This window comes from Oratosquilla oratoria, chromosome 16 (genome assembly GCF_046742065.1).
Source record: "Oratosquilla oratoria isolate Oo_2021 chromosome 16, ASM4674206v1, whole genome shotgun sequence".
Taxonomy (NCBI): Eukaryota; Metazoa; Arthropoda; class Malacostraca; order Stomatopoda; family Squillidae; genus Oratosquilla; species Oratosquilla oratoria.
In genome coordinates this window covers 3,241,103-3,259,666 of record NC_134792.1, presented here as the reverse complement: position 1 = coordinate 3,259,666, position 18,564 = coordinate 3,241,103, and the positions used below count along the sequence as shown (strand labels likewise).

Below are 18,564 nucleotides of genomic sequence, written 5' to 3'. Positions count from 1 at the left end.
TGATGGAGAGGGGGGGGTCACCGAATTTATGAAGCGGCCTTGCTGTGGATGTGTTGTGTCTTGCGACACTGCTTCTGACCCAGGGCAGTGGACAGGATGCAGGGATGACCCGTCATCCAGGAGGTGCCAAGACAGGAGGGAGGGAGGAGGGTGGAGGGGAGTGGAATATATGGGAAATGAAATGGGTGGGAGCGATTTCTATGCCTTTTTCTTTTTGGCTACCCCCTGTGTAAGGGGGAAAAAGCATTTGGTGTATGTATATATGTATGTATGTATGTATATATATATATATATATATAAATGTGTGTGTATATATATATACATATATATATATATATATATATATATATATATATATATATATATAAATGTGTGTATATATATATACATATATATATATATATATATATATATATATATGTATGTGTATATATATACATATATATATATATTATATATATATATATATTCTGCTGAAAATTACAGCCAATAGTTTGAGTGCTCACTACATTGTTACTAAGTCTACTCCATTTGTTAACCAATCTACTGGTCAACAAGTTCTTGCCTATTTCCTCCTTAAAAATAAATTTGTCCAATTTAAATCCACTACAATGAGTTCTGCCCTGCTGTCTTAATATACTAAATTCCACCATGTTGGAAAATATAAGAATATATGCTCAAGAGGGTGACAATTTTCCTCAGTAACTCTAGGGTCACAGTGCAACGACACTGTAGGCTAACTGACACATTACGTATACTCACTCTGACTGGGATTTAATCTTTTTTCAAGTTGAATAAATGAAAAACAAATGCACATACACACACATACACTTTCAAAACTGACATACGAGCAGAGATTGTCTAAGCTGGAACTATCACCCTTGGAACAAAGAAGAGAAAGGCAATCTGTTGGCAATTTACAGAATCATGAAAGTCATGTAAGTCCTTGACAGAGAAGGCTTACTAAACTAGGATAGAAGGAAAACAAGGGAACATGAAAAGAAACTCAAAAAGGAGTTATAGAAGAGATCTGGAAAAAAAAAAACAGCTTTCCACACACAGTGATGGATATCTGGAACAAATTGGACAAAACAATAGTGTGTGCACACACCATACATGAATTTCAGAACAAAATAGATGTTGTGAGGTAAAAAGACAGGTCACCATGAGCATAGCTCCCCTTCCCATATAATACAACTCGGTAAAAACAAACACAAACACACACACAAAAACTTGACTTATGAACAAAGATTGGCTGAACTGGCATTGCTGACCCTGGAACAAAGAAGAGAACGAGGGGACCTATTACCCATCTACAGGATTATGAAAGGAAAGGAACGCCTTGATAGAGAGTACTTATTAAAGTGGGACAGAGGAAAAACACGAGGACATGCATGAAACTCAAAAAGGACAGCTACAGAAGAGACCTGAAAAAGCACAGCTTCCCACACAGTGATAGATATATGGAACAAATTGGACAAAAAAATAGTGTGTGCAAACACAATACAAGAATTTAAGAACAAACTTGATCTTGCGAGATATAAAAATGGGTCACCATCTGCATAGCTCCCCTTCCTGTAAAATACAACTAGGTAAATACACACAATCCTTACATGAATTTGAGGCTTGGTACAATAAACTAGCGAGTATGAGATGGGACCCAATGAGTGTTGCTCCTTTCCTGTATTCTACAATTAGGTAAATACACACACACACGCACAAAAACTTTTACATTCATACTTTCCCCTTCTATTTCAAATCCATTGGGGCACTCGCCTTATACACACATTGAAGAAGCTCACCAGCCACTCCACTATTCCTCCACCCTTTGTTACAAATTCCTCATGACATACATCCAGTGCAGGTGCCTTTCCAACTTCCACTTTGCAAGAGCCACAGTAATTTTCTCACCACCTCCCACTGCCCCACTCAACACCATCTTGTCTTCTACATTCCACAACTCTATGACATACCATGTCCATTTTCCTCTCACTGCCTTTTCTTCCATAAACAACAATCCATCTTTTCCCTTTACCCTTTCCTCTCTATATTCATCTCACAGCTTTGCACCCCCTTTCACTTCTTTCTGATTTGGTCACATCGTGAACTCCCCCTATCTTGAGGCTAGGACAGTGCCCTTTACAAAGGACTCAAGTGTGAAATTTAATGATCCATGCCCTTGGTCCAATTCACTGGCAGCAGGGTTTAAACTGCTATTACCTTAACCTCCGCTGCAAGTAGCAACTTTCTAACCCACTTGGCAAGCAAGCATCCCATTTCCTTCTAAAACATCTTTTTTATTTCAAAATTATCACACAAACACCTACCACAGCTCATGTCCACTCTTCTCTTGGCCTCCCTTACCTTGCACTTTGCTTCCACAATTTTTTATTTTATATTTCTTTTATTTCCTGATTTTTTCTTGGCAATGATTTCTTATTTGCAAGTGTCTTTTCTTCCACTACTGCACTCGACTCTTCATTCCATTATTTACTACCTCACTTACAAACTCAAACTCAATTTTTAGCTTCACTAACTGCTAACACATCCATCTAACACATCTAACACATACTACCAGTCTTCTTTTTGTTCTCATCTTTTGGACATCCATGCATATTCAGACCCAATTACTAGGGTTCCGAATGGAATCTTCCGTTCAGACATTTTCCTGGAGAAATTTCAGATGGGGATTCCTAGTCCCCTCATTGTGTCCCATTTAGTCATCTACAGTACTGTACCAGAGGGACATGGGAAAATGTAAAGGTAGAGACTTGGGAGTCTACATTTATATACCAAGTGGTAAAGATAAATTTACGTCGAACAGCAGAAAGAAAGGATAACAAAAGGTGTATCAATATTCCTCACTGAAGTTTTGTCAGATAGATACTTAGCGACTAGTCTATAGGGGTGTCTCTAAAAAGTCCCTTGAATACATACATACATATACCAATGGCTTTTTCCCCCTTACAAGGGAGGCAGCCAATGTCAGTCATAAATCCACTCCCACCCATTTCATCCCCACATACTCCAGTCCCATTCACCACCCCTCCCTCCCTCTTTTCTTGGCTCCTCCTGGATGACAGGTCATCCCTGCATCTCACCCATTGCCCTGGATCAGAGGCAACGTAGCAAGAAACAATGTCTCTTAAATATTGGGAATACAAAGAGTAATCTAATCTTTCTCTCTTTTCCATCAAGAATGCAGGAAATCTTTTTTTAAGTGAGAACTAAAAGTCAAATGTCTGTTGGCTTATTCACATCCTAATCTAAATCATGATATCAGTTAAGAGAGTCAAGGCACTTGAACACTCAGGTTTTTATCTTCTGATTGATTAATGATGCTCAGCCCACCACTTCAATGCTCCTTCTCCTTATCAAATGCTTCCCTTCCATCAATCTTTGTATATTATAGTTCTCATCATGTACATACATTAACTCCAAGAAATAGTGACAATCCTTTTAGATTCTGCACAAACTACACCTGTGCCAACTGCTTGTAGATTTCATTTCTACATTATATATATATTATATATATACACATCTACATACATCCCCATCTGGGGTATTGGCTGTATGAGTTTGGGAGTGTGGCTGGGAGGTTCTCAGGAGTGAAGAGGGGACGAGGGAGAGAAGGGGTGGCTATACTAGTAAGTGAAGAGATAGGTAAGTGTGCAGTGAAGTGGAAGGAGGTTTCATCAAGGTTGATGTGGATGAAGGTGAAGCTGGGAAGGGAGATGTAGGTTTTTGTAAGTGTGTATGGGCCTGGTAGTGAGAAGAGTGTAGAGGAAAAGGAGGCTTTTTGGGTAGATTTAAATGAGTGCATAGAGGGATTAGGGAGAAATGTCATTGTAGTTGTATTGGGAGACCTTAATGGTAGGGTAGAAAACAAACCAATAGACGGAGTGATTGGGAAGTATGGAGTTCCAGGTAAAAATCGTAGTGGAGAATTGATGGCGGAGATGTGTCTTGAGAGTTGATGATAGCAAATACAGTGTTTAGGAAGAAAGTCAAGCATAAGTACACATGGGAGAGGGTGGTGGATGGAAGGGTAGCAGATAGAGCATTAATGGACAATATAGTGGTGACCAGGAGTATGGTAGGAAGAGTTAAGGATGTACATGTTCTAAAGGGAGAGAATGGGGGAATATCAGATCATTTTCTGGTGGACGGTAAATTGAGAGTAGAGAATAGGTGGAGAAAGAGGAAAAGGGCAGAAGGTAGGGAGGTACTTAGAGTGAACTGCTTAAATAAGAAAGAAAAGGAGTATAAGAAGAAGCTGAGAGAGGAGTGGGAGGTAGTGAAGGATAGAGTAGAACTAGGAGTGGAGGAGGAATGGGGATGGTTCAAGGAGGGAGTCATAAGGTGTGCAAAGATGGTGTGTGGAACAAGGAGGGCAGGAGGAAATAGAAGGAAGGGTAGTGAGTGGTGGGATGAGGAAGCAAAGAAGGGTGTAGAAGAGAAGCAGGCTTTCATAGATTGGCTACAAATTAGGACGAGGGAATCGTATGAGAGGTACAAAGTAAAGAGAAGGGAAGTTAAGCATAAGATAAAGGAAGCAAAGAGGAGAGCAGATGTGAAATGGGGTAAGAGTATGACAGAAAATTTTGAAAGTAATAAAAAGATGTTTTGGAAAGAAATTAAAAGAGGAAGAGGAGGTGAATCAAGTAGAGAAGAAAAAGTAAAAGGTGCAGATGGAGAGATGATAATGGAAGAGAAGGCAGTGAGAGGAAGGTGGGCAGAGTATTTTAGGGAGTTGCTAAATGTGAAGGAGGATAGGGAGGGAAAGGTAGTTGCATTGTGAAACACTAAGAAAATGACAGTGATGAATGAGGAAAATGGAGGAGAAATATGGATAGATGAGGTGAAAGCAATTCTTGAAATGATGAGAGCAAGTAAGGCACCTGGGTTACATGGGTGTCATGCGGAATGTCTAAAAAAAGGGAGGTACAATGATGGTGGTCTGGCTGGTGAGATTGTTTAATGTTTGTCTTAAAGAGGGTAGAGTGCCAGAGGACTGGAGCCGTGTCTGTATAGTTCCGCTTCACAAGGGAAAAGGGGAAGTGCGAGTGTAGTAGTTTCAGAGGGAGCAGCTTGTTGAGTATTTCAATGCAATCAACAATTTTTGCGTTAGAATCAAGAAAATATGAAATATCTTCCCTTGTCCCTTCTGCAATAGGGACATTATATACAAATTTAAAAATCTGTTAAACTATTTTGAAAGCCAATAGCTAAAATGTCTCCATTAAAAAATTAAGTTTGATTCAAAATATCTACATTTTTTATCTGTTCACCAATGTTCAGTTAAATTGTGGTTTTGGTGGTGGGAAGTGGTGATGATGGGTGGGGAATGTATCACTGAAATCATTGCTCCAGGGCAACACTTAGGCATCTAAGGGCTCTGTTGACTTGGCTACTCCTTTATAAGAAGGAAAGGGTCCTTTGTTATTAGTGATGATACAGTGTTACGATGCGAAATGCCCCTGTCAGGAGGCTAGGATGGTGCTCCTTACAGAGGACTTTGGAGCATGGAGTTTAATAAACCATGCCCTTAGTTCAACTTGCCGGTAGCAGGGTTCAAACCACCATCGCCTCAACCTTTGTTACAAGTAGCAATGCCCTAACCCACTTGGCCAGTGAGCACCCAGTGGTATCAATATGTCAAGGATATCCCTGCTAGTGCTACCATGTAACCAATTACTACCTGACACATTATCCACAGCCTTGTGGTCACACCCATCCATGGGAAAGGCTTCAGGAGTAAACCTCAAGGAAAAATCAGGAGTTGGAGTCCTGTAGGCAGTTTGTTGTTGTATAACAATGTTGCTCAGACAACTCCTGTGATGCCACTTCTGCAAAATTATAACAGCTTTATTGTTCCTTTGGATCTATCCATGACATGGAGAGGAGGGTCCTGTAGGTCCTTCATATCATCTCGCCCTGGCTTAATGTCCATGGTCGACATCGACCAACAGAGGCCATCACATACATGAAACACAACTTTTCAGTCCCTTCAGAACTCACCTGTAAAAGTCTTAGGATGTAGCTTAGAGATGCGGTTGTAGCTGAGGTCCAATTCAATGAGTATGCGTAGGTCACGGAAGGCATCCTGGTTGACCTCTCGGATCAAGTTGCCTTTCAGCGACAACTTCTGTAGGTTGACCAAATTTGCCTGCAAGAGGAACACTGGATTACCTGACATTCAATTTTGACCCCTTGATACCTGGTGCAATGTTATAATGCAATACTATTACACAAAACTCCAGCTTTGTTCTTTGTCATGAGTAATGGAAGAAGGTATATATGAAATATATCTATGACTTAAATATCTATGGGCAATGAATACCATGGTCCTAATACATTACACCCCCCCCCCAAAAAAAAAAAACAACTGCACCATCACTGCACTAGAAACTGGCACTCCAACTTTGGTGGGCAAGGAGTTTTATGTGTGTGTGTTTACCTAGTTGTATTTTGAGGGAGGAGAGCTATTCTCATAGTGATCCGCAGATGTATCTTTTTGCATCCAGTTCTTTCTTAAAATCATGTAAAGTTTTAGCATTCACTGTTTTCTCTTTCAATTTGTTCCATGTATCTATTACTCTGTGTGGAAAGCTGTTTTTTTTTCAGATTTCTTCTGTAACTGTCTTTCTTAAGTTTCTTCTCATGTCCTCTTGTATTTCTTCTGTCCCATTTAAGTAGGTCATCCCTATCAAGGATTTCCATCCCTTTCATAATTCTGTAGATGGTTATCAAATTGCCTCTTTCTCTTCTTTGTTCCAGAGTTGATAAGTTTAGTTTGTCCAATCTTTGTTTGTATGTCAACTTGCTAAGTGTTGGTGCCATCTTTGTCATTGCTCTTTGAATTCTTTCTAGTTTATGATTTTTTTGTACTAGGTGTCCATAGTGATGCTGCATATTCTAATTTTGGTCTTACCAGTGTAACTAGTATAATCTTTACCATTTCCTCATCCATGTAGTCAAAGGCCACTTTCATTGATCTTAATAAAAAGTGTGTGTGTGTATGTGTGTATTTACCTAGTTGTATTTTGCGGGAGAAGAGCTATGCTCGTAGGGACCCACAGTTGTATCTTTCCGCATCCAGTTCTTTCTTAAAGTCGTGTATAGTCTTAGCACTCACTGCTTTCTCTTTCAATTTATTCCATGTATCTATCGCTATATGTGGAAAGCTATTCTTTTTCAGATCTCTTCTGTAACTGTCCTTCTTAAGTTTCTTCTTGTGTCCCTCTTGTATTTCTTCTGTCCCATTTAAGTAGATCATCCCTGTCAAGGATTTCCATCCCTTTCATAGTTCTATAGATGGTTATCAAATCTCCTCTTTCTCTTCTTTGCTCCAGAGTTAACAAGTTTAGTTTGTCCAATCTCTGTTCATATGTCAACATGCTGAGTGTTGGTGCCATCTTTTTTGTGCTCTTAGATTTTTTTTTTTTTTTTTTTTTACTGGGTGTCCATAGTGACGCTGCATACTCTAATTTTGGTCTTATCAGTGTAACTAGGATTTTTGTTACCATTTCCTCGTCCATGTAGTCAAAGGCCACTTTCATTGATCTTATTAAGTTGTAGGTTTCTCAAACTATTTTGTTTACATGTTTGTCTGGTGTCATGTCATTTGAAATTATCACTCCTAGGTCTCTTTCCGAGTTTACTTTTGTAACTTCTTTTGTTCTAATTTTGTACTGACCGGATATTCTATTTTTGCTTTTTCCAAATTCCATTATACTACATTTTTTAATGTTGAAATTCACTTTGTTCTTTTTACTACAATTCCAGATTTTGCCCAGATCTCCCTGAAAAGATTTGCAGTCTTCTTCATTACTCACTCTCTTCAATAGTTTTGCATCATCTGCAAAGAAGTTTATATAGCATTTAATTCCTTCATCCATGTCATTTACATAAATAGCAAACATTATCAGAGCCAACATTGAGCCTTGGGATACTCCATTCATCATGTTTACCCATTTTGAGTTTTCTCTAAGTATCACTCTCATTTTTCTTCCTTCCAAGAAGTCTTCCATCCATTCCAATAATTTTCCTTGTATTCCACCTATTACTTCAATTTTTCTTAATAGTTTTTTGTGTGGTACTTTGTCAAAAGCCTTTTGTAGGTCCAGGAAGGCACAATCTGCCCAGCCATCTCTTTCTTGTATTATGTCTAGCAATCTTGAGCATATTAAGTTTGTAGTATATGATCTTCCACTTCTAAATCCAAATTGGTTGGGGTTTAATATTTTGTTCTTTTCCAAGTGTTTACTCCATTTGTTTTTAACAACTCTTTCGTATATTTTTGCAATTGTGCTTGTAAGGGATACTGGTCTATAATTTGTTGGATTTTCTTTATTTCCTCCCTTATATATTGGTACAATATTAGCATTTTTCCAGTCTTGTGGTACTTTTCCTTCTTTGAGTGAGAAGTCAATTAATTATCTTGTGTATTTTGTCTGTGACTTCGTCGATGCATTCTTTTAATATCCAGTTAGCTATTCCATCTGGCCCATGTGACTTTCTGACATCGAGTTTCTTTATTTGATCCCTTATTTCTTTCTGCGTCACCATTATTTCTTTCATCTTAGGGGATCCTTCCTGGTGACTATCATCCCACAATTGTGAGCTTTCAATTGTAAAAACAGACTTAAAGTGTCTGGTCATTACTTCAGCCATTTCTACATCTTCTGTGTATTCTTGATTTCCTTCACGCAGTTTTATTATTTTGTGTTTGTCTTTTAGTTTGTAGTTTACATATCTGTAAAATAGCTTAGGTTGATCTTTGCATTTTGCTATTATATCTTTTTCATAGTTTCTCTTTTCCTCTCTTTGTATGTCTACATATTCATTTCTCAAGAGGGCTGTAAACATTGAACTGGGAGTGGGAGCCCGCCTGTCAGCAGGCAGTGGAACTACGCATCTGGTGCACTAAAATGTGGTTGGGGCAAATTGCATCTTAGCGAACAGATTGAGCAATTTTCATTATAACACTTTTAATGTTGCATCTTAGCAAATTCGCACATAAAGAACATGCACAAAACAAGAAATACCTATATAGTTTTTACACACACTATTGTATTCTCCAGTTTGTTCCAGACATCCACCACTCTGTGTGGAAAGCTGTTTTTTTAAGGTCTCCTCTATAACTGTCCTTTTTGAGTTTCTTTTAATGTCCCCTTGTTTTTCTCTTATCCCAATTTAGTAAGTCTTCTCTATCAAGGACTTCCATGCCTTTCATGATTCTATAGATCATTAGCAAGTCCCCTCTCTTCTTTGTTCCAGAGTCGTTAATTTTAGTTTTGACAATTTCTCCTCATATGACAGTTTTGAAAGGGTTGGGGCTATCTTTGTAATTGCTCTCTGGATTCTTCTAATTTTCTTTATATTCTTTTTGATACCAGGTGACCATAGTGTTGCAGCATACTCCAGTCTAGGCCATATCAGTGTGACTAGTATTTTCTTCACCATTTCTTTGTCCAAGTAGGTAAAAGCCACATTTATTGATCTTAGTAAGTTGTAGAATTCTCTGACAATTCTGTTTATCTGTTTATTAGGAGACATGTCATTTGTGATTATTCCCAGGTCTTTTTCAGATCCCACTTTATTTCCTTTGTACCAATTCTATATTGCCTTGATATTCTTTTTTTACTTCGTCCAAATTCCATTATGCTACATTTATGTTGAAGTCTACTTCCCACTTCCGACTCCATTTCCAAACCTTGTTCAGACCTCTCTGCAGCAATTCACAATCCTTTTCAGTATTCACCTTCCTCAACAATCTTGCATCATCTACAAAAAAGCTCATGTAACATTCCACATCTTCATCCATGTCATTCACATAAATAGCAAACATTATTGGAGCCAATACTGATCCCTGTGGAACTCCACTAATCACCTCTTCCCAAGGTGAACTCTTTTCTCTGAGCACTACCTTCATTTTCCTTCCATGCGAGAAATCCTCCATCTCTTTCAATAGTTTACCATGTATTCCTCCTATGGTTTCCAGTTTTCTTAATAATTTTTATGTGGTACTTTGTTGAAGGCTTTTTGTAAGTCTAGGAAAGCACAATCAGCCCATCCATCCCTTTCTTGTATTATATCTATTAGTCTTGAGTAGAAACAAATAAAATTTGTGGCACATGATCTTCCCTGTCTAAATCCAAATTGTCTCGGGTTTAGTATATTTTTTTTCCTGATGATTTATCCATCTATTTTTAATAACTTTTTCACAAATTTTGGCTACAGTGCTTGTAAGGGAAACCAGTCTGTAATTTGTTGGGTCTTCCTTGTTTCCTCCTTTATATATTGGTACAATATTGGCATTTTTCCAGTCCTTTGGTATTTTTCCTTCTTTGAGTAACTTATTATATTATATATTTTGTCCATTAGTTCTTCTTAACATTCTTTTGGTATCCAATTTGCAATTCCGTCTGGGCCATGTGATTTCCTGATGTCAAGGTTTGTTAAATGATCCATTACTTCTTGTGTTATTATTATTTCCCTCGTGTGTGTGTGGGGGGGATCCCACTCTATGCCCTTCATCCCAATGCTGTACATTTTCTCTAGTGAAAACAGACTTGAAGTGATTGTTCATGACTTCAGCTATTTCTAAATCTTCTGTGTATTCTCATTTCCATGTAGTTACACCATTTCCTGTTTGTTTTTGAGTTTACCATTCACATATCTATAGAATAGCTTAGGTTGGTTTTTACATTTTTCTATAATGTCTTTTTCATAGTTTCTTTTTTCCTCTCTGCATACTTTTACATATTCATTCCTTTTATATATATTTGCCACTTTCCAGTTTTTTTCCATCTTTTCCAAGCTTTATCTCTTTAATATTTTGCCTCACTGCCCCTTCTGTTAAACCAGCACTTTTTCCTATTCCTGTCTTGGTACATATCTATCCACTCCTTTATCATAAATTTCCATCAAAATGATTCATTTTCTTCCACTTGTGTCTATTGTATAATTTTTCCCAACTTACATTTTGAAAAAAAAAAAAAAAAACTAACTAACTAAAGTTTCCCAAAGTCTTCCTTTTCTGTATTTCTCATTTCTCCATATATATATTTCCTCCTTCAGTAGTGTCTTGTATTCAATTTTATCCACAATTTCAGGTTCTGATGTAAATATTAAATCTAGTCTCAATGGTTCTTCATTATTTCTATATCTGGTATTTTCTTTTACCCATTGTGTCATTGTATGTTCTATAGTCATGTCAAGTAATACATTTCCCCATAGATCCTCTCCACCTTTCACTGTCATCTCTTCCCAACAGATTTCTTTGCAGTTAAAGTCTCCCATAATTACCAGGTTTCCTCCATCCTTCAGCATCTCATTTAATGAATGCCTTGTATCTTCTAACATTTTAGAATACTTGCTCTCTTTCCAAGAGCCCATTTTTGGGGGCACATAAATCACCACAAACTTTCTACTTTTCATGTCACTATCTTCAACTTTCATCATGATCATTTCCACACTGTTTTTACCATCTGTAACCTTCGTCACATTTAAGTTTTTCTTAGCCAAAAACATGACTCCTCCACCCTGTTTCTCGTCTCTATTTTTAATCCAGTGATTATGTGATCCAAGTCCAACACTATTTGGTGGTTGTGAACTCCTTAATTTCGTCTCCACAATTTCCATTATGTCTGTTTTTTCTTCTGACAGGTAATCATTTAGTTCATTTAATCCTGAGATCAATCCATCTATGTTAGTATAAGCCATTTTTAATTTTTTCCCTTCTCCATCTCGTTTTCCTTACCTGTATATACCATTTTCTCAGCCTCATGTCTAACACTCTAATAGAACTCCTTTTTTTCGATCTCCGCTCTTTTCGCGTTTTTATTTTAGCTTCACCTCTTAGTGTCTTCTCTTTTTCTCTTTGCTCAACATTAATTTCTCTTTTTAACTATATATTTTGAGTGTTCACTCTTTGCTAACTTTTCTGATTTTGCTATGTCTTCTGCTACCATTTGTGACCTTAATTTTATTTTTAGAGGTCGATTTCTTTCTTTAGTGTATTGTCCTTTTCTATATACTTCATCTATTCTTGATCTCCGTCTTGTACTTCTTTTAGAATTGTTCTTGTTATTTCTTCCTCTTCTTTCTCTCTCAAGTAACCAAACCAGACCATGTTTTTTCCTTTAGTCCATATACTATAATACTTTTTCTTATCCACTATATCTCTAACCCAATTTACTTTTTCTTTGATTACTTGAACAACTGTCTTTTGCATTCTCCTGCATTTGTTGTACTATTTCTTCAAAGCTATCTTTTCGGTTTCTTGGTTTTCTTTTCTTTGTTTAGATCAACTCTTGATAAAACTCACCTCTATTTCTATGTCTATGATTCGACTCGCTTTTTTTCCTCTCGTACTTACCAAATCCAGAAAAAGCTTCATCACTTATTTTTTTTTTTTTTTAATCGCCTTGGAGTTTCAAGGCCTCTGTTTACATTAAGCTTCAGTTTTGCGCTCGTGTCGACGTTCGGCTCGATCTCGCCGCCATTTGTCCTTGTTCCGCCCTGATTCCCTTCCATTTTCGCTCGGTAGACACTAATGACCCTGTACTAGATCATCTCAGACAACCACAAGGATTTCCTTTCCCACTCAAAACAACCCAGGCCTCCTGCTCTTCTTGCACTCTTGAGAAATTTCGTCTTTTGAATGCAGCCTACTGGAACACTACTTGACGGTTCGACGGTGTGTGTGTATTCACCTTGTTCGTTGGATCACGTGTTGGACTCGTGATCGACAGCTATTTCCCTCCCGGAAGAGAGCTCAGAGCTCGTATGACCGATCTATGGGTAATGCAATGACCTTACACACACACACACACACAACTCCCCGCCCACGAGAGTCAGAGTAACGACCCGAAGCGCAGCGATACCGAAATAATTTCGTCCCTGGACAAGATTCGAACCAGGTACTGCCGTACCTCCGTACTGGCAATCCAGTACTCTATCAACCGCGCCACCTAGTCGTGTGTGTGTGTGTGTGTGTGTGTGTGTGTGTGTGTGTGCGTGTGTCCCATATGTCGTGCCAAATATAAGCTCTCAACCAGGAGGTAACAACTGTCGACCACGAGTCCAAGACACATGATCCAAGCCCGTGGTGAATTAGAGAGAGAATAAGAGAGAAATACCACTGTATAAAAAAAAAAAAAAAAAAAAAAAAAAAAAAAATAGAAAAGAAGAATGGAGAACGTGAAGAATGAAAGTTTGGTAACTGTAAAGAAATGCTGAGCCAAACAAAGAATACAAATCGAGAAAGAAATAAAGGTGATGAAATAAAAGAAAAGTGAATAAAGCAACTGAGGAACACGGGGATAAAGGAAATGAAAAGAAGAGAAATGGAGAAAAGAAGTCAAATAGCAACAGATACTGAAAGAGCGAAAGAGAAAAGAAGAGAAGAGAGAGGAAGGGGGAGAGAAGAGAACAGAGGCAGAGAGAAAAGAGAGAGAGGAGAAACAGAGAAAAGAGAAGAAAGAGAAGGGATAATGAGAGGAGAGGAGATTAAGGAAATGGAAAAGAGAAATGGAGAGAGAGAGAGAGAAATGACACAGCAACAGATACTGAAAGAGAGAAATGGGAGAGAAGAAAGGGAAAATTAAAAGGAAAAGAGACAGCGGTGGGCAGGAAGAGAGAAAGAGAGGACACGAAGAGGTAAGAAGAGGAAAGGTGGAGGGTGGGGGAGAACTGACGATGAGGACGAAGAAAAACGAGGATGGAGTGATACAAGAAAAGAGAGTGAAGAGAGGAGAGGAAAAGAGAAAAGGGGAAGAGAGGAAAGAAAAAGAGGAAAGATGGGAGGCTCAGGGATTGAGATGCATGCGGCACGAAAACAGAAGAGAAATTGAAAGATAGAAAAAAAAAATAGAGGGAAGGCAGACAGGGAGGAAGAAAGCGCAGGTATGGGAGAAGTAAGAAGGACGGAGAGGATAAAAAAAAACAGGAAAAAAAAAGAAGTAAAACGGGAGCCTAGAGAGAGAGAGAGAGAGAGAGAGAGATACGGAGGAAAGAGCGCGAACGAGAAAATGAGATAAAGAAAAAGAGAGAGCTACAGAGAGGGGACAAATGTGCTGTAGTCTTGAGAAAATATCACGACCAATCGCGATTGCGTTCAAGGAAGTGTGAAACTTTGGTTGGTGGTGATTCACAAAGGTCTTTAATCTCGTGTGTGTGTGTGTGTGTGTGTGTGTGTGTGTGTGTGTGTGTGTGTGTGTGTGTGTGTGTGTGTGTGTGTGTGTGTGTGTGTGATTATGCGGTATGTGTATGGTGTACATTGTATGTTGTATCGTATAACATACATGTGAGCAGTGTCTCTGTGGTGCACATATATCTAGTTTATGTGGTGTATATGTGTGTATGTGATGCATGTGTGTGTACATGTATGTCTGACAAATACATTATGCATATGATCCCCCCACCCCAAGTGGTCCGTCCCTCTCCAACGTCCCTCATCGAGGTCCTCACCTCCTTGAAAGCGTCCTTCTGCAGGATCTGGATGGCGTTGTATTCCAACTTGAGCTCCTGGATTTCTGGATTTAGTGTCGTGGGCACTGTCGAGTATCGGCTACGTCCTTGACCCTGGACCTGACTGCAGTCCACGACCTGGAACGTGAATGGTTCGTCACTAATTACCAATCAGAAGATTGACAATCACTATCAATCTCTACTCACACTTTATTTTTTTCTTTAAATCTTCTAGTCTCTTCTTCACCATCTCTGTGACTCTCACTTGTAGGGCCCCTCACATGAGGGTGGGGGGTGTTGTCCTATATGCCCGGAGGCAGCTCTTTGTGGGGGGGGGGGCAATTCTAGCCTTGACTTGACTTGCCGCCCACAAGGCTGACAAAACAATAATAACAACAACAACAATAATAATAATAATAATAACAAAAATAATAAACAATACTTCACCGTAATCGACGAATTTTGCGTTAGAATGAACAAAATATGAACTATTTTCCCTTATCCTTTCTGCAACATGTTTAATCATTTTTGCAAACTAATGGCTAAAATAGGCAGTAAGGAATGGTTGAGGTGGAAAGTGGTGATGGGTGGGCGTCACCGAGAACTTTGCCTTGGGGCGGCGCTTAGGCATGTAAGGTCTCTGCTCACCTGTGATCTCACGTTCCCCAAGGACAGAAGCGTTGGTTAAAAAACGACGATACACTATACGTAACAACGCAACGCCTGAAACCACCTAAAAGATTGCAAACCTACAGAACGCATTGTACGCCCTCCATAAAGGTTGTTTCATCATTCATTTTTATAAATCAGTCACACTTCGGTATCCATGAATACACCATGTCAATTATGTCAGTGCTGTATACATGGAGTTCGTTTACCCTCTTCTGATGCGGAGGTCGAGGTGACGCTAGTTCGAATTCTACCGCCAGCGAGTTGGACCAAGGGCACTATTCAATAAATTCCACGCTAAAAAGTCCTGGAGAGCGCCAATTGGGTGGAGCAGGACTTGTGCATACACACACAAATATATATATATATATATATATATATATATATATATATGTTGTGTGTGTTTAAGACAGATCATTTTAGAAGCTCTGCCAAGGGATTCGAACCCTGACCTGTGCGTGCATAATTACGAAGCCAAGACATTAGTAACCGAGCTACGTGCGATGGTTCAGTCCTTTTGTACCATCGCACGTAGCTCGGTTGTTAGCATCTTGGCTTCGTGATTATGCACGCACAGATTAGGGTTCGAATCCCTTGGCAGAGCTTTTAAAATGTTCATTTATATATATATATATATATATATATATATATATATATATATATATATATATATATATATATATATATATACAGTATATATCAGCCCTGAATGGGTCCCAGTGAACAGATATACATTTCTATCAACCACAATACACTTTAATTCTAAGCCATCAAAATCGGGAGACTCGAGGAGGCCAACATGCAGAAATTGAAACGTGGTACAGTCACTAACACTTGTCACGTGCTAGCACAGGTTCGAGTCCTTGGCTGTACCACGTTTCAATTTCTGCATGATGGTCTCTTCGAGTCTCTCGATGTGGATGGTTTAGAATTAAAGTGCATTGTGGTTATATATATATATATATATATATTGCAGAAACCACAGGGAAAATAAAATCGGAATACTAAACGTTTTCGTCTATTACGACATCCTCAGAGTACAAGAAAGAGAAAATAGAACATAATATTTATACAGAAATTGGAAAACTGGGAAAGGTTATAGCCACATAAAAGCTTCGTACAATATACAGTACATACACATTCATATACAAATGGAACTAATAATAATAGTGTAATCAAAATTGTTCTTAATAACACTATCAATCTGAGTTTAGGGTTATTTAAACTAGACAATTTCTTAATTTATAGGATAGTGAAGCAGTACCATGGCTCCTGATTGTGGCAGATGTCCTGTGGACGTTTCGGCCACATGGTTATGCTCCCTTGTTTTGCTGCTTTATTGTTTTATTATTATTATTAGTTCCATTTGTATATAAATGTGTATGTTTTACTGCTTTATTATTTTATTATTAGTTCTATTTGTATATGAATGTGTATGTATATTGTACGAAGCTTTTATGTGGCTATAACCTTTCCCAGTTTTCCAATTTCTGTATAAATATTATGTTCTATTTTCTCTTTCTTGTACTCTGAGGATGTCGTAATAGACGAAAACGTTTAGTATTCCGACTTTATTTTCCCTGTGGTTTCTGCAATATTATTTAGTCACGCGTTATTGTGATTATTTTTGCAAGATGTATATATATATATATATATATATATATATAATACTTATACACGCACACACACACACATATATATATATATATATATATGTTTCAATTTCTGCATGTTGGCCTCCTCGAGTCTCTCTATGTTGATGGCGTAGAATTAAAGTGTATTGTGGTTATGTATATATATATATATATATATATATATATATATATATATATATATATATATCACGTGACAACGCCTGGAGTCCAGAAGGCGCTGTTAACGTTCTCCAACGCGACAGCAACGCTGTGAACATTCACGTGAAGGGTGCAATTCCCTCTCCCCATATGTTGGCGATATTCCTTCGCCACAATTATTTTCTTTTATTCTCTATTCATTTATTTATTAGTTAATTCATTAATTAACCATTCTAATTTATTCTATCTATTCATTCTATGTATTTATTTACCTATGTTTACAATTTCACTCTGCCGAGGGACTTAGTAGGCCCAAGTCAGGGTCCGCGACCGATCGCGACCCTACTTCCAACAAGATTCCATCCCTCATGTAATTAAAATATATCCATTGAGAAAATAAATTGATAAAATGTCACGTGTCGGAAGAGACGAAACCAAACATGAAGGAGGAGGAGGAGGAGGAGGAGGAGGAGGAGGAGGAGGAGGAGGAGAGTCGAGACCGACCTCGTGAGGCAACAAGTCTCCCAAGTCGTCCTCGAGACGGGAGGAGCTCAGCCTCGAATTCGAAAATATCACTTCCGATACACCATAGAAGGATGGAGGGCTCTCGAAGCTCTTGTGGGGAAGGAAAGCCTACTCCTTGAGCGTCTGTGGGGGAGTGTCCTTCTCTTGGATCACACAAAGGCACCTACTTCTCCTCGTGGAGTGGGACTTCAATCTACACCTAGTCTACGTCGACCGAAGACGTACATCTAAACACTACTCGTTCTTCATCAAAATGATGGACATAAAGAAACCTATACGTGTATACACGCGCATATTATATATATATATATATATATATATGTTCTTTCTATTAATATTGTGGTAAAACATACGGCTTGTATTACAATGCAACTGTATTACATCAGAAACCATGTCATAAACACTTTACAATCCAATAAAAGTCTCGTCCATCGATGATCTTGCACCAAATACAGGATCAGATGAGAAAGAGGAAGATGGAAAACGAAGGAGATAAAGACACACAAACACAAGTTGTGTGTGTGTGTGTGTGTGTGTGTGTGTGTGTGTGTCGATCACGAGCCCAACAAGTGTTCCAAGACCATGGTGAATCACGCACACACAGACTAGTTATTAGCGTGTGTGATTCACCATGGTCTTGGATCACGCGTTGGACTAGTGATCGACAAATACTACCCTCCTGGATGAGAGCTTAGAGGTTATGTATTGCCCGATCTATGGGTAATACTGTGACCTTACACACACATACATACATACATACACACACACACACACACACACCCTAACTTATTTGTGTAAGAGAGAGAGAGAGAGGGGGATAGGAAAAGAAATGAGAGACATTGGGGGGGTGGGGGTGGAAACCAGAAATGATGAACCAAATCTATGGACTACAATCCTCTTACAACTCAATGGGTATGACAATAGCGCTGAGACATCTTCAGCGACAAAAGTGTGAAGACATCTTCAGTTCTGTTTCGAGAAATTTCCCATTCCCCTTATATCACGAAGGTCCAACGACGCGAGACATCGGAGGAGGCTCTCCATTCGCTAGTCTTCAAATCCCATCAACATCTTCATCTCGAAGCGCAGTCCCGGTGGG

At 38.6% G+C, this 18,564-nt stretch overlaps 1 protein-coding gene across 2 annotated transcripts in view; it reads right to left on the bottom strand.

Annotated features, from left to right (window-relative positions):
• The window catches only part of LOC143033809 (uncharacterized), a 209,851-nt gene that overhangs the window by 20,565 nt on the left and 170,722 nt on the right, over positions 1-18,564 (bottom strand). For both annotated transcript variants that reach the window (XM_076199306.1, XM_076199305.1), the window contains exons 3-4: positions 14,479-14,616; positions 6,022-6,169 (exon numbers count right to left, since the gene is read on the bottom strand). In XM_076199306.1, coding sequence (XP_076055421.1) covers positions 6,022-6,169; positions 14,479-14,616 — 286 coding nt within the window. The remainder of the gene's footprint in view (positions 1-6,021; positions 6,170-14,478; positions 14,617-18,564) is intronic.